Source organism: Ylistrum balloti, unplaced genomic scaffold, assembly GCF_031769215.1.
Source record: "Ylistrum balloti isolate Yb309-2 unplaced genomic scaffold, AGI_CSIRO_Ybal_v1 Utg371464, whole genome shotgun sequence".
Lineage (NCBI taxonomy): Eukaryota > Metazoa > Mollusca > Bivalvia > Pectinida > Pectinidae > Ylistrum > Ylistrum balloti.
Genome location: NW_026782764.1, coordinates 441853 through 458758, shown reverse-complemented (window position 1 = coordinate 458758; position 16906 = coordinate 441853). Strand labels below are relative to the sequence as shown.

The window sequence follows — 16906 nt, the reverse complement described above, 5'->3', positions numbered from 1 at the left end:
TTTGATCACAGGGACTTGTCAGGGATTCCCAAACTTCACTCCACAAATTTGTATTATAGTGACTATAATACATATATGTACCATGGGTTTGGAATTCGTGAAAAGTCCCAGTGATCGACGTGCATGTTTAGCAATTAGCTCCGCCAATGTATATTATACACCGATGAGTGTAAAAATGTTATAAACAACGCACAGATGACCATAAAAGGTAATATTACCACCAAAAGTAGGTCACATTGATTAGAATGAATAAGTGATATTGATAAAAATGAATAGATGATATCATAGATTTAAAATGAATAGGTGCCACCGCCATAACAAATAGATTATGTAACCAAACTAAATTTAACGAGTTGATGAATGCTGTTTTTAGCAATATGACTATGATAATTATGTGATACCACGAGAATGGTGGGTGATGCCACTATAATGATCAGGTGAAACAATTGTGATGACTAAGTGATACCATTGTGATGACTAAGTGATACCATTGTGATGACTAATTGATACCATTGTGATGACTAAGTGATACTATTGTGATGACTAAGTGATACCATTGTGATGACTAATTGATACCATTGTGATGACTAAGTGATACCATTGTGATGACTTAGTGATACCATTGTAATGACTAATTGGTACCACTTCCATCGAATATAGAGTAAAGCGTTATCACAAAGAAAAGTATCGAAATATTCTTACTGGTAACTGGATACAGAATTGGACACAAACAGTACGTGATTTCAACGTCTGACAACATGGTCACACAGCTCATGGTGACCATCAAATTCAAGATGGCTGATTTTACGGCAAAAATAAAGAAATGGAAATTTCAGAGTTAATGAATATTACCAGGCCCGGAATGTTGTTCATATCTCGTTGTGAAGCCCATTTCCAATAGGTTGACTATACTGGTCATTGTCGGCCCGAATGACCATGTCCTCAGTCATATCCATAAACGATATTAGCTGTAAAACGGGAGAAAACTTTACAATATAGTTTTACACAACCGAGACATGTGATAAGATTCTTTCTCTTCCGGGTATAATAATAGTCTTCGAAATGGCTTCCTTGATAAGTTATTGAGAAACCTATCAGTGGCTTATCAGTAATGTATACTTGTATGCTTAAACATACACTCATTCCATTGGGATATGGTGTAACTTACTGCGTCACTGCAGGTCACGGATTGTGACTTTGATGCTTCCTGTTAGGACTATATAACTGAAAGCCCAAGATTTTTTACGGCGTGTTTCACTTCATTGCTTGATTGTATGGGGCTACTAAAAGTGGCCCCTACAGAATCGGGAGATTTAGTCCGTGTCTACTACCAAGTGGAAAATGAAGAGGCCAAATTAAGGGCACCTAAGCAAATCATGTGTTTTGTATTCTAAAAAGACTCTAAAGTTGAAATGAAACTTTACCAAACTACATCTGCTGATCCCGTTGTAACTCTTGGAATCTTGATATTGTTTTACTCCCTGTCAGTTCCATCGTTCTGTGCCATTCTGTTTTGCTGTTGACGTCCCTCTCGTCTCTCATCATCATATGACTCTGGCTGTTGTCAAGATATCAAAAATGACACCAACATCGTGTTAAATACATTGTAATGTCGGTGATCGGTTATGTTAGTGTGACTTCGTCAAAGGGGGATGAAATATTTATTTTTCAATAAGTTAAACAAAAAGAATTCACTTTATATAAATATTGGGCTAATCACCATATTGTATGGCAGGATTGCAGTTTGGTAGATTTCCACTGATATTTAGAAAATAAAGAATATTTAAGAACCAAATATATTCGGTTAAATCAGACTGAAGTTTCCTTGGTTGTGTTTTGAAACAGATTGTGAAGATATGTTAAAGGACAAAGATACAGTCAAACTTCGGTATTTCGAACTTCAGTATTTCGAATTTCTCGGTATTTCGAACTTTTTAAAAAGTCCGGAAATTTTTTTACTATATAACTATAGTAATTTTACCATACTTATTTCGAACTTTTACATATCGAATTTCTCGCTATTTCGAACTTTTTTCTAGTCCGATTAATAAAAACATAGGAACATACACGTTTTATTTCGATGTTTTGAAAATTTACCTGTATATGAGGATTGAATGATTTGTAATACAATAAACCTATATATGACATACAATACATTCGTGACAAGATTATCGCCATCTAACACAGACACTGCTTTTTAAACTACGTTATTAAGTATTGTATTAATGATGCTATGTACTGACTGTAGAAAAATGGCAATCTTGGGGCAGGCTTCTTCACTAGCACCGGATGTAGTATTCTCTTCGATTTCCTTGTTCGTGAAACTAGAGGTCAGAAAGTACCGTTGTGTATGTCTTTCTCAGATGACAGTTCCGCGTTACTATTCGTGAGATAGCAACAACACTTCCTAAAAGTGAAGTTCTCATCTCTCAAACCTTTAGATAAATGTGAACCGAGCTAAATCTGTGTTATTGAACCAACATTACGTTTCGTTGAAGGTAGCCATGTTTTTCTTGCATAGGCTTCTGAAACCATGACTTTACCTGGGGGGTGCATATCGACAAAAACTGCCCTGATTCAATCCAGACTTACGATATGAACTCAGGAAAAGAAACAGATTACTCAAATATTCAAAACCCTAATCGTTCTCCAGGCAATTTGACTTATCCCGGAAACTACGAATCATGTAAATAATATTAAAAAACTTACTAAAGAAAACTTCATTTCGGACATAAATGGTATTTTAAATCGTTATATTGTTTCGCACCATAGATTCCAATCAGTTTTCTCTTCAACATTCACCTACATTTTAAACGAGTTATCTCCCTTCCGCCGGTCAATTTTAATAAATAAATATCTGTTTTTTTTAAAAATACAGTCTTAATATGAAAGAACCAAGTTTTTTCCCCATCAATAAACAAAAGTTAGAATATCCTTTCCGTTATACATAATTAAGATGTTAATTGAATAATTGAAACTTACTTTCTTTTTCTCTTTCAGGCAACGAGTTCTGCTAACCGGGTCGAAACCGAAAATAGAAGTCTGCATGTTGGAAGTAGTCAGAACAAAATGTCTGCGTTTAGATATGTTCGTCCGAATCTGTTTACGCTAGGCATGTTAACTCTCATAATAGGGTTTTCTACTTCGAACTGGCGAACATTTACTGTGAACAGTTCGGACAATGTAACATATATCGGACACGAGGGTCTGTGGCAGAAAGTTCTCTCCAATGACAGTGTATCCTGCTCGGGGTATCTCGGCTATCATACAGGTAAGCTGCTTTGTTTTCCCGATCACATAACGAGTTACCGCTAAAGCGGGCCAGGAATTAGGGTTGTGTTGTGGTGGTGTTTTACACGAGCTCTGATGCATAATACTTGAAGAAATTGAGAAAAGATGACATAAGGACAACCTAACGTGTGAAATATGGTACGCCCTGTTCTGGCCCATTAAGTATGCTTAAAAGATCGCTGTATGAGTAGGTGATCGTAACGTCGGATAACATATGGACACTTTGATTTAAATATCTTATGTACTATTTTAATAGTTATTTTCACTTAGGTAAGTATATACCTACTATAATGAGTCATAGACCGTACAGCTGTATGATGCAGGGGTGCCAGTTTTGGTCATGTGACCATTCAGTGATAAACCTACATTTTGAGCTCACCTGACGCCTGTGAGCGATACAGGTCCTCTGGGCCTCTTGTTTGCAAGAAGACGTCTCTAAATTGTCAGCTGCAAAAAATGAAGCTTTTCGCTGAATGATTACAGACTATCAGCACTCGATTCCTCAATAAGAAACCAAGGTTCAAAATTTAAGCCCTTACCATCTGAGGCAAGATGATTTAATACAAGAGCTTAAACGTATGTATGAATCAACTTACCATCTTACTATATTTAGTAATGTCCTTGCATATATATCTACATGTAACACCTGTGGCCATACAATTACCTTGTTAGTATGTAATGATAAGACAATGCACAACTCACATCCTCCTCGGTATATTAACACAGAAGCGTATCGTAAGTATGGACAGTAGAGTTAGAATTTGTATCTACTTCTTTAGCATACCTGTCAACTTTTCAAAATTCTCTGTAAAGATCACTGACTGATGAAAATGTCAGTACTCCACCCTGTAAAGATCACTGACTGATGAAAATGTCAGTACTCCACCCTGTAAAGATCACTGACCGATGAAAATGTCAGTACTCCACCCTGTAAAGATCACTGACTGATGAAAATGTAAGTACTCCACCCTGTAAAGATCACTGACTGATGAAAATGTCAGTACTCCACCCTGTAAAGATCACTGACTGATGAAAATGTCAGTACTCCACCCTGTAAAGATCACTGACTGATGAAAATGTTAGTACTCCACCCTGTAAAGATCACTGACTGATGAAAATGTCAGTACTCCACCCTGTAAAGATCACTGACTGATGAAAATGTCAGTACTCCACCCTGTAAAGATCACTGACTGATGAAAATGTCAGTACTCCACCCTGTAAAGATCACTGACTGATGAAAATGTCAGTACTCCACCCTGTAAAGATCACTGACTGATGGAAATGTCAGTACTCCACCCTGTAAAGATCACTGACTGATGGAAATGTCAGTACTCCACCCTGTAAAGATCTCTGACTGATGAAAATGTAAGTACTCCACCCTGTAAAGATCACTGACTGATGAAAATGTCAGTATTCCACCCTGTAAAGATCACTGACTGATGAAAATGTCAGTACTCCACCCTGTAAAGTTCACTGACTGATGAAAATGTCAGTACTCCACCCTGTAAAGATCACTGACTGATGAAAATGTCAGTACTCCACCCTGTAAAGTTCACTGACTGATGAAAATGTCAGTACTCCACCCTGTAAAGATCACTGACTGATGAAAATGTCAGTACTCCACCCTGTAAAGATCACTGACTGATGAAAATGTCAGTACTCCACCCTGTAAAGATCACTGACTGATGAAAATGTAAGTACTCCACCCTGTAAAGATCACTGACTGATGGAAATGTCAGTACTCCACCCTGTAAAGATCACTGACTGATGAAAATGTCAGTACTCCACCCTGTAAAGATCACTGACTGATGAAAATGTCAGTACTCCACCCTGTAAAGTTCACTGCACTGCTTAAGCATGTAAAACTGGTCTGTTATCCTTATTAATATTATTTCAAATATATTTCCATTTATTTTAACGTGAATGTATTTTCATACATGATAGGCAAATATACTATCTTTTCTTTCTACTTCAGATTCTCATGCCTTGAACAGCCTACATACTGTAAGAAATCTATTGGCTGTTGCCATAGGAACGTCTTTCCTACTCCTGATAGTCTGTAGTTTAACACTGTGTCTGCAGGATGACGACAATGACGACGAGGAAATCCATGCAGGATGTGCAAAATGTCTCTACCGCGCACTGTTTGTGTTCATACTATTAATATGTAAGATTGAAATTGATTTTGATTTGATGAAGTTTTGAACTTTTCAGTAAGTGTCGCCACAAAATAATGAAACAAATATATTAAATAAACTGAGTGTCAGACATTACTTATATATGTTGATCCATTAGTCTGCTGAAGATAAATAAGCTTTTGAACATTTCAATGATATGAACAAAACAACATGTCAACAAAACCTTAATTCAGACTAAAATTAGATTTATATGGATTTCCCTGAGAAAATACAAACAGAATAAGGCCGCATGTTCTGCAACTATAACACGTTCCCCAACGAGAACTAGGTAAACAACAATGGAATCGAGACATGCTAACTAGCATTGGACAAGTTCAATTTCAAATTGCACAAGGAAATACAAGGGCTTCGTAAAATATTTGCCAATTACGCCAATGTAAGGACTGTTAAAAACCTAACGTTCATCAACCTGCATCTCGCTAAAATCTATGTTGTAAGTTTGTTAGTTACCAACACCTTGGAGGAAAATGGTGACATTAGGAGCAAGCTTTTGAATATTGAATCAACTGTAACATGTAAAGACATACATTGGGGAATCAGGCATGTTGCCATCTCAAAATGGAAAATTCACAATAGGTATATTGAAATCACACATATTGTATCTTGGTGGAAAACTGCCCCTGTTGGTTTCGTTTTAGGAAAAAATAGATATAGGCATCTAATGTAGAAAAGTCTGTCGAGTCCTCGACTTCCAATTCAAGTGGGTATATATGATTTACATGGTCAGTGTTTTATTACAGAAAAGAAAAAAACAACAAGATGTCAGTTGTTTTTTGCCTGTTTTGACAAGTTCTTTATTAAAGTCATCCTCTAATGAAAACAAAAGTTACCCAACAGAGAGAGCCACAGTTTAGTTCCATGCGTATGCCTTTAATTGGGTAGAAAATCACCAGCAAAGTCTACGGAGATATTGTCAAAGAAAAAGTGAGCTGTGATAATTTTACGATTTCTTACTTCACATTTTTATTCTTTGATTTGGATGAGTTGTTGATGTTGGAGACTGAAATTGAGAAAACATTCACAAAATATCTCCTATTTTGAAATGGATAATCGTATTTCCTTTATAATGTCTCATCAAATATCGATACAGATTATTTACGGTTCATCTGGAAGGCAGGAACTATATATTAGACAGTTTAGTCAACTGATATTTACAAACAATTTTATACGCTAACATATTAAGACAGGTTTGGCTGGTTACATCTTATGCTGTGATGTATTATATATATTTTGCAACATAACAAAATATTTGAACTTGAAATTTGCTCGTTAATTATGTCAGCAACAGATATCTTTTGGACATCCAGTAACATATGGTAGGTAACAATCACACACTGAGTAAAGTAGGTCTTTTTTAAATCGCACATATCTTAAGCCAGGTTCAAAATTACCATGATGAAATTTTGTTTATAATATTTAATTACCCAATTTATTACACACACTGACCTTAAAGCATGCTTTCACACAGATGCTTGTTGATATCTGTAAACAAGTGTGATGAACATGGAGTTTGAATCACAGCACATCTTGTTCTGTAAATAAAAGACATATATTTTCTTCTCTTGTAGTGGTTTTAGTTCTGGCGGGGATATTGATGTATGACAAACACGCCGATATCAGCAGTGCTGGAGAATTCGGGCGGAAGAAATCCTGGTCGGTTGTTGCGATGATCGTTTCTCTGGTTTTCTTTGGCCTGTCAGTTCTTGTGTGTGATCAGAGACTGTTAAATGTAAAAAAGACGTTCCCTTGGTTGACAGTGATTGGTGTTGCATTGTTGGTAAGGTACCTGTATGATATGATACCGGAACAGCGCCGCTGCCGACACGTTATACTTTGGTGTCTTCACGTCGCCATAACGACGCTGTTTAGCGTTGGTCTATTCGGCTGTACCTGGTTCAGCATGTCCAGTACACGGGACAGTAATGTGACGGTTGACATGGCAATGTGGTTCCAGTGTCGTTATCAGTATTCTCTTACATGTTGTAGTGGTACAACTTACTTTTACACAGATATACCAGGTAAAACAATTACTTACCTGCAAACCAGTTATCGTTAGATTCTCATATTATCCAGGAAATGTGTAAAATATGTATTGTCCAGGTAAAACGAATCTAGGTCTCCTCTGAATGGTATTTAATCAATTTCAAATTTAACAAAATTTTTTTTTACACCTCTTGAATTTATACCGCATATCTAATAATTATGGTATGCGGATATACGTGTTATATCTCAGGGACATAGACACCCCTGCCTTGCACAGTCTTCCGCTGCCTTGTGGGATACAGGTTCTCGTCAGAACCAAAAGCTAAGGGAGACAACCCTGACAGAAACCATGCAAATGTGGAGGCATTGAGGGCGGTTGCTGAATGGAACACCCATCATCTACCGGCCATCCGCTACAAGGACTAATAGTCTGCGCCTGTCTCGACTTGTTCTTGCCGGTGTAGGAATACTATTAAATCCTGAAAGAGTGTCGCTAGTAACTTGCAAAAGCTATCGACACTTCATCATCCTTTGCAAGCAGTTTTTCATGAAATGTACAACCGAGCTGCAGACAGGAATGACATGAAGGCTTTCTACAATGGGCTCAAGGAAGTTTGGGGACCCCAGAAAAAAGGACCTGTACAACTGAAGTCAGCGGACGGGCTGGAAACAATCTCAGACAACAAAGAAGTTCTGGCTAGATGGAGTGAACACTTCCAGAAGCTCTTAAATGTTCCCGGAGAGATTCAGACTGAAGCCCTTGACAACATACAGCAGCGGACCACCAAACACTACCTTGATGAGACTCCATCCATGAACGAGGTGACAAAAGCTATTGCTGGATTGAAAGATGGCAGAGCCCCCGGTGAAGATGGAATACCCGCGGAAGTATGGAAACATGGAGGTACCAAATTAGTGGACAGGCTGCACCAGCTGATATGCAGTGCATGGGATGAAGGTACAGTTCCACAAGCCTGGAAGGATGCAAGTATTGTAACCATCTACAAGAAAGGAGACAGGTCAGATTGCGGAAACTATCGAGGAATCTCTCTGTTGTCCATTGCTGGCAAAATCTTCGCTAGGATCCTTCTGAACAGACTCTCCAAGCATGTCACTCCAGAAATAGTTCCCGAGTCACAGTGTGGTTTCAGGCCCAAAAGGAGCACCATCGACATGATCTTCAGCCTCCGACAGTTACAAGAAAAGTGTATCGAGCAGGACCAGCCACTGTACGTTGTATTTGTAGACTTCACTAAAGCCTTTGATACAGTTGGAAGAACAGGTCTGTGGCAGCTGCTGAGGAAGTATGGATGCCCTGATAAGTTCACATCCATGATTGAGTCGCTGCACACAGGGATGAAGGCCAAAGTCAGCGATGGAGTGGAAACATCCGATGCTTTTGAAGTTACAAATGGAGTCAAACAAGGCTGTGTACTAGCACCTACTCTCTTCTCCATATTCCTATCAGCGATGCTGGATGAAGCTTTCAGAGACTTGACAGATGGTGTCTACATCCAGTCAAGGCAAGATGCAGACCTCTTTAAGGTCACACACTTCAAGGCAAGAACCAAGAGCATCCAGGTACTGATAAGGGAGCTACTCTTCGCAGATGACAGTGCCGTACTTGCCCACTCACCACAGGAAATTCAACGCATAGTAAATGCCTTCTCGGAAGCATCAAAGAAATTTGGACTGAAGATAAACATCAAGAAAACTGAAGTGCTATACCAACCAGACTCTTCAAAGTCCCAGGAGGTGGATATACTGGTCGATGGTATCAAACTAAATTCTGTCCCAGAGTTCACCTATCTTGGTAGCACAGCAGCGAAAGATGGGCGTATTGATGCCGAAATACAGAGAAGAATTGCTAAGGCCAGTTCATCTTTTGGTAGATTACATCAGAGACTCTGGAACAACCATCATGTTTCATTGAAGGTGAAAGGAAAGATATACAGAGCCATTGTCATATCCACTCTCTTGTATGGAGCCGAGTCGTGGACAGTATACAGAAGCCATGTGAAGAAGCTTCATGCTTTTATGATGCGGCACCTTAGAACCATCATGAAAGTAACCTGGAAAGACAAAGTTACCAACAAGGAAATACTCGAAAGAACTGGATTAACACCCATGGAAGACATGCTGATCAGAAAGAACCTTCGATGGACAGGGCACATCATGAGGATGCCGCAAGACCGACTTCCAAAACAGATCCTGTTCTCACAGCTTCCAGTTGGTAGTAGGAAGAGAGGCAGACCCCGACTACGGTTTAAAGATACAGTCAAAAGAAATTTGAAACGGAGGAACATCAACTTGAATTCCTGGCCAGAGTTGTGTAATGACAGAAGCATATGGAGATCAGCGGTTGGATAGAACAGAGGAACAGACTTTGTCGCATTGCGACCGTCAGCATAGTAGTAGTATCTAATAATAATACTGATAAGAAGATGACACATAACAATAGGACTTTTCACACATGTTTTCATCAATTAGTAAAAAAGGCCTAGTTAACAAAATGACATTGTGAGATTAGAAATGGGTCGCACAGATTGCTTTGTGTGTTGGAGTTCCAGCTAAACTCACTTACAGATGCCAAGTTTAATGGTTTAACCAATGACTGGCAGAATTTAAAGTTTAAAATTATGTATATTTTAAAAGGGTTTATTTCAGACAGTGAAGTAGACCTATTCATATTTGAATTAATAGAATTTATATTTGATTGGGTAAAATATGAGTATCATAGAAAAAAAGAATAGAGATCATTAAGACATGTTCATAAAATGGATAGAAATTGCCTCATTGTGTATGTACCTTCGTTTTCAGGCTGGTTTTTCACCTGTCGAGATATCACCATGGTAGCATATGCCCTGTGTTTGCTGGCTCTTACTTTCAGTTCCATTCTCATGTTTATTCCGACATTCCGAACACCACTTTTTATCACCCAAATATGTTCAGGTAGTATTTCAATCAGAATATCTTATATCTAATATCTACAACTTGTGAGTATATGTGTATTTTTAACATATCATGAAACGAAAAAAAAAAATGTTAAATGGATTTTGTAAGAAACCTTTAGAATGGATGAAACAAGCAAATTTGAAGAAAAATTTTATCATGAGCTTTAGAAATTAATTATTGGAAATTATATTATTGATAAAGAATGCATCTGCCATGGAGAAATCCAAAGAGTGTGAAATGGGTCACGATTCTTTTCATCGCGATGTTTTAGGTGTTGCGTTGGTGGTCAGCTGTGTCCAATACATCATCAACATAAATAGTGAAGCCGATGTGCACTTACACTTCAGGGCTGCCTTCATCATTAGTGTTGTCGTCGCTGTCACTTTCATATGCCTCTATTTGGTAGTTGTAACAGGTAAGTATTGCGCTGAACATTTGTCAATGTTATGATAATTTATTTACTTATGATTTCAGTAGTTGATAACTCCTTGTCAAGAGTAGGTTGCACTGTCCAGGAAAAGTGATAACCTTTTTTAGTTATAGTAATGACGATGGGACATTGTGTGTAAAGTCATGGAAGTTGATGGAAATTTATTGGGAGCTGATAGGTCAGAGCAGTGACGATGGGACATTGTGTGTAAGGTCATGGAAGTTGATGGAAATTTATTGAAAAATGATAGGTCTGTGCCGTTGCATGGTCACCAAGATTAAAATGTCTAATTGGTCACTCTACAAAATAGGTTTGTTAAATTGTCATTGATCAGATGATACAATATTGTCAGTCTCATTGATCAGATGATACAATTTTGTCAGTCTCATTGATCAGATGACATGATATTGTCTGTCTCATTGATCAGATGACATGATATTGTCTGTCTCATTGATCAGATGATACAATATTGTCTGTCTCATTGATCAGATGACATGATATTGTCAGTCTCATTGATCAGATGACATGATATTGTGTGTCTCATTGATCAGATGACATGATATTGTGTGTCTCATTGATCAGATGACATGATATTGTCAGTCTCATTGATCAGATGACATGATATTGTCAGTCTCATTGATCAGATGACATGATATTGTCAGTCTCATTGATCAGATGACATGATATTGTGTGTCTCATTGATCAGATGACATGATATTGTCTGTCTCATTGATCAGATGACATTTCAAAATATTTGTTTTTCAGAATGCCAGCAGATTCACCCAGACTCGGACAGCAGTATGACAGAACCTCTCATACCACGGTCAAATGAAAGAGGTATATATTGTTGTCATTTTAGATACGTTTCTCGGGGAATTCTCTCTCATGCCAAACCCACATACATTTAGCATTCTCACCACACGATGATGACTTGTGAACAAAGAATTCGACCTGACGAATTTTTCGATATGGGAACAAATGAATTCAAACAGGATAATATTTACCACACGTTGAATGGTGAAATGCTCAAAATCAGTGCATTTGTTTAGAAAATGTCTTGATGTGCAATAAACGCTATATACATTAAAGTTTGGAGGCAGTTCTTTTGAGAACAAAATCCAGAACCTAGGAACAGTGTCACAACCAGAAAACCACTGAAAATATGCATTGCCCTTTTATTATTTTTTTTAACATGCAACAATAAACATTCTTCTAAACATGTGACTATAGCATTGTCCCTGTCATATCTTCTAAACATGTGACTATAGCATTGTCCCTGTCTAAACATGTGACTATAGCATTGTCCCTGTCTAAACATGTGACTATAGCATTGTCCCTGTCTAAACATGTGACTATAGCATTGTCCCTGTCTAAACATGTGACTATAGCATTGTCCCTGTCTAAACATGTGACTATAGCATTGTCCCTGTCTAAACATGTGACTATAGCATTGTCCCTGTCTAAACATGTGACTATAGCATTGTCCCTGTCATATCTTCTAGACATTTAGACATAGGTAGAAAGTGTACTTTTTTCCCATTTTTGGCAGTTATCCGCTCCACTGTTCATTCTAGATATTTTTGATTTACATGTGTATGAGGTATTCACAGCTTTACTGTGTCATCTGTACTAAAGTGTATTATTTTGGTTTGAATTTCAGTTGAGGACTGGTCTTGGAGAAAGCTGTTTATTTTGTGGAAGGAGAGGTTGAATCATAGTAAGTCTGATACATAATATCTGTAATACACAATCGTAGAATTGAACCAAATGACAATGTAATACATCATGCTTATCTCATGGATTTCATACATTCCTTTTCTGTAGGGAAATCTCGAATGGAAGCTCGAAATTCTGTGAACGAAACAGGTATGTGCAACTTATCTACACTAATAGACTTTTATGCAGCATATTCACACATATTCATTAATCTTGTTTTATTTCAAGAAGTTTGAGCAATACATTTGTTTTCTGTCTTGACAAACTCCATTTCCAGGTGTAAGTCTTTAATATGATCATAATCCCCTTAATATGAATTATCCGTCTCCTCGTTTGGACATCATTCTGATCTCATTGACATTTCTTCTTCAACTTTTGATGCTGGTTTTTATGCCAGCTCTCAAATCAGAATTGTGGAATTTTACCTAGATTTACGATGTGGGAATTGGTTAAATGGTAATTCTATAGTGATACAGATACAAGATTAACCTCTTACATTATAAAATTTTACAGTGTAATGTTTGTATGATAAACCTTTTACAGTGTAATGTTTGTATGATAAACCTTTTACAGTGTAATGTTTGTATGATAAACCTTTTACAGTGTAATAATTGTATGATGAACCTTCCACAGTGTAATAGTTGTATGATAAACCTTCCACAGTGTAATACTTGTATGATAAACCTTCCAGTGTAATAGTAGATGATAAACCTTTTACAGTGTAATAGTTGTATGATAAACCTTTTACAGTGATAAACCTTTTACAGTGTAATAGTTGTATGATAAACTTTCAACAGTGTAATAGTTGTATGATAAACCTTTTACAGTGTAATAGTTGTATGATAAACCTTTTACAGTGTAATAGTTGTATGATAAACCTTTTACAGTGTAATAGTTGTATGATAAACCTTTTACAGTGTAATAGTTGTATGATAAACCTTTTACAGTGTAATAGTTGTATGATAAACCTTTTACAGTGTAATAGTTGTATGATAAACCTTTACAGTGTAATATTTGTATGATAAATATTTTACAGTGTAATAGTTGTATGATAAACCTTTTACAGTGTAATAGTTGTATGATAAACCTTTTACAGTGTAATAGTTGTATGATAAACCTTTTACAGTGTAATAGTTGTATGATAAACCTTTTACAGAACCTTTTACAGTGTAATAGTTGTATGATAAACCTTTTACAGTGTAATAGTTGTATGATAAACCTTTTACAGTGTAATAGTTGTATGATAAACCTTTTACAGTGTAATAGTTGTATGATAAACCTTTTACAGTGTAATAGTTGTATGATAAACCTTTTACAGTGTAATGTTTGTATGATAAACCTTTTACAGTGTAATAGTTGTATGATAAACCTTTTACAGTGTAATGTTTGTATGATAAACCTTTTACAGTGTAATAGTTGTATGATAAACCGTTTACAGTGTAATAGTTGTATGATTAACCTTTTACAGTGTAATAGTTGTATGATAAACCTTTTACAGTGTAATAGTTGTATGATAAACCTTCCACAGTATAATACTTGTATGATAAACCTTCCACAGTATAATACTTGTATGATAAACCTTCCACAGTGTAATACTTGTATGATAAACCTTTTACAGTGTAATACTTGTATGATAAACCTTCCACAGTGTAATACCTTTTACAGTATGATAAACCTTTTACAGTGTAATGTTTGTATGATAAACCTTTTACAGTGTAATGTTTGTATGATAAACCTTTTACAGTGTAATGTTTGTATGATAAACCTTTTACAGTGTAATAGTAGATGATAAACCTTTTACAGTGTAATAGTTGTATGATAAACCTTTTACAGTGTAATAGTTGTATGATAAACCTTTTGTATGATAAACCTTTTACAGTGTAATACTTGTATGATAAATATTTGACACCATAAAATGCTGATATCCTCCTTTTTGAATAATTTAAGTGACATATTATTGCAAAGTGAATGTGTTATATTTGCAGAATTAATGTAATATTTGTCTGGTGATTATTTTTGTAGTGTTAATTACTTGTATGACGAAATTTTAACCAATAATTTAAAATATTTCAGAGTGTGACGTATGCATGATGAATCCAAAGGACACCCGACTTCATCCTTGTGGTCATACCTGCTGCAGAGTGTGTGCAGAACAACAGCAACGATGCCACATGTGCAGAGGAGAGATAGAAGATCGACATATTTTTTACCTATGAAAGATAAAAACATGAAGATAAAGATGTTGTCACTATAACCAATGTATCGGGGCCATCAGTAGGGTATGGGGGATGGGGACAGTTATGAACCTGCACTGTCTAACCCATGTCAACATACCCCCCACCCTCCCTGGGAAACATCACATTAAAATACTGTTTTCTATCCTTAATTCTAAAAGTTACACTCTGCAGGCACTGTAGAGTCAACATCCTTAACATCCTAGAGAAATATTTCAACTTGTAATTTATGTAAAATTGAGTGTTTAAATAAGAAATGATATGTTTTTAGCATGCATGCTGAATGCCAAGCATTTTGCAAGACTGCTACTTCTATCATTATTGTTCTCTCCTAATATTGGCTTCAGCAAGATAAAAGTTATCAATTTAATATCTGGAAACAGATTCCATCATTTTTTTCTTTAAATTTTTTTCTTAGTTCACAATCATCAGAGTGTGGACTATTCAAATTGTCCTATGTTCATATCCGTCGTCATCAGTAATTCTTGTGTACACAGTATTACCTGAGAAGATCTGGATGGATCCCTATAGAATTTGCATGAATGACCCCTTGGTACCTAGTTATGACTTTTGATTTTTGGAACTGGACAGGAAAACAAAATAGCCAGCGGGCGACCATCTTGGATTTGGCAGTTAAAAATAGCTCAAAATTCATATAAATAACACAAAAAAGGGTCAGAAAAGAAGGGGAAAGATCTAACTTTTAAAGAAACAAATGAAGATCAAATGATGGAGGGTGCCAAGATCCCTCTAGGACCTCTTGTTCCTTTAGGGGTTAATAGTTATAGATTAGTAGCCATTCTTTATCATGATTGGTCAATTATTTATGCATTTTTAAGTGGTGCTACCATTGTTCATTATGGCAAAATGCTTCCAGAGTTGGTACTGCCATCTTTCATCATGGCAGAATACGCCTCTCAAAAGATGGTGCTCTCAACCTTTACCATTGACTGTGAACTAGAAATTAGGTTTGTTATAACAATATCATAAGTGTTATATGTCAACAACATCGAAGTAGTAAGACCAAGGTTATGGTCTCGCAAACCTGTTTGACTTCACAAATAGACACTTAAAGTTCTCTTAAACCTAGAAAACATTGGAGAAAATTACAAAAAAATTTTGCTACCTATCGTTAAGTGCGAAGACGACGCATTCCGATGATCGGCCCTGGGATACTTTATGGACAGGATAACATGTTTAATTAACATTACATCCATGACTACACTTCAGAATCAGACTCGTACGATACCAAATGAGAGATATACCAGTATTGTGTCATTCATTTTCTTTAAAAAAACCATCAATACCATAGATGAGTGTCCCTATGACTGTGAAATGTTTGCTTTTTTGGTGAATGAGAGCTAAAAGTTATTTACATAAAAATATATATACATGAACAGCTTGAATTACTATAGTGCAATTTGTTATCTTATCTGTTTGTTAAATTTTTTGTTTTGCCTCATAAATTTAATCATGTGGATTGGCACAAATTAAATCAACTTATTGAGCCCCCCCCCCCCCCCCCCCCCCCCCCCCCCCCCCCCACATATATGTAAAAGTTGCGTGATTAAACTAAAAAATCTCTATCAACATACAATCACCATATCAAAAAAATGTTGTTAGCAAAGTCACTGATATCCTCTTGATTGAGAAACAATAACAAACTTTGAATTCTTTCGATTTGAAACAGGTTGTGTTAAAAAAACTAGACAAAAAGAAACTACTAAATATTAGATATATATCATGGCTCAACAAGACGTCAGTCGAAATTTTTTATTATTTTTTTTTCAGAGTGAAATGCAGTAAGCATTTCAGGGATTTTTATACAATTTGGATGTTGGTGAATATCTGTCATTTGTTGTAACATTGCTTTTGTTTATCAAATGTTTACATACTTGTCATAATTATTGTCATATTATTTTTTTATCTAATATTATTACTTTATTATATTTAAATTTTTTATCTACTTTACGCTTCAAAATTTAAGAATTCCATCATTTACTTGCTTGTATGTTTTAATCATGTTGCAAATATTTATATCACTATTAATCACACCACTTAACGGTTAATGACTTGAGAATACAGCTTGTGTAGACAAT

The 16906-nt window shown here is 36.2% G+C and overlaps 1 protein-coding gene across 1 annotated transcript; it reads left to right on the top strand.

Moving 5' to 3' along the window:
• Positions 1–2252: 2252 nt before the first annotated feature.
• On the top strand, positions 2253–16337 carry LOC132562611 (uncharacterized). The gene is made up of 10 exons (XM_060227362.1): positions 2253–2348; positions 3001–3271; positions 5267–5458; positions 7058–7507; positions 10293–10424; positions 10699–10842; positions 11623–11694; positions 12518–12574; positions 12682–12723; positions 14647–16337. The coding sequence occupies exons 1-10, from the start codon at positions 2253–2255 to the stop codon at positions 14787–14789; spliced, it is 1599 nt and encodes a 532-aa protein (XP_060083345.1). The 3' UTR covers positions 14790–16337.
• Positions 16338–16906: the final 569 nt, after the last annotated feature.

What these genes read in the sequence shown, in the direction of transcription:
- LOC132562611 (XM_060227362.1), top strand. Translation starts at nt 2,253, where the DNA reads ATGGCAATCTTGGGGCAGGCTTCTTCACTAGCACCGGATGTAGTATTC. An exon ending in TGTGTTCATACTATTAATAT is followed by an intron (nt 5,459 to 7,057) that starts GTAAGATTGAAA and finishes CTTCTCTTGTAG; the next exon opens with TGGTTTTAGTTCTGGCGGGG. An exon ending in CTTTTACACAGATATACCAG is followed by an intron (nt 7,508 to 10,292) that starts GTAAAACAATTA and finishes CTTCGTTTTCAG; the next exon opens with GCTGGTTTTTCACCTGTCGA.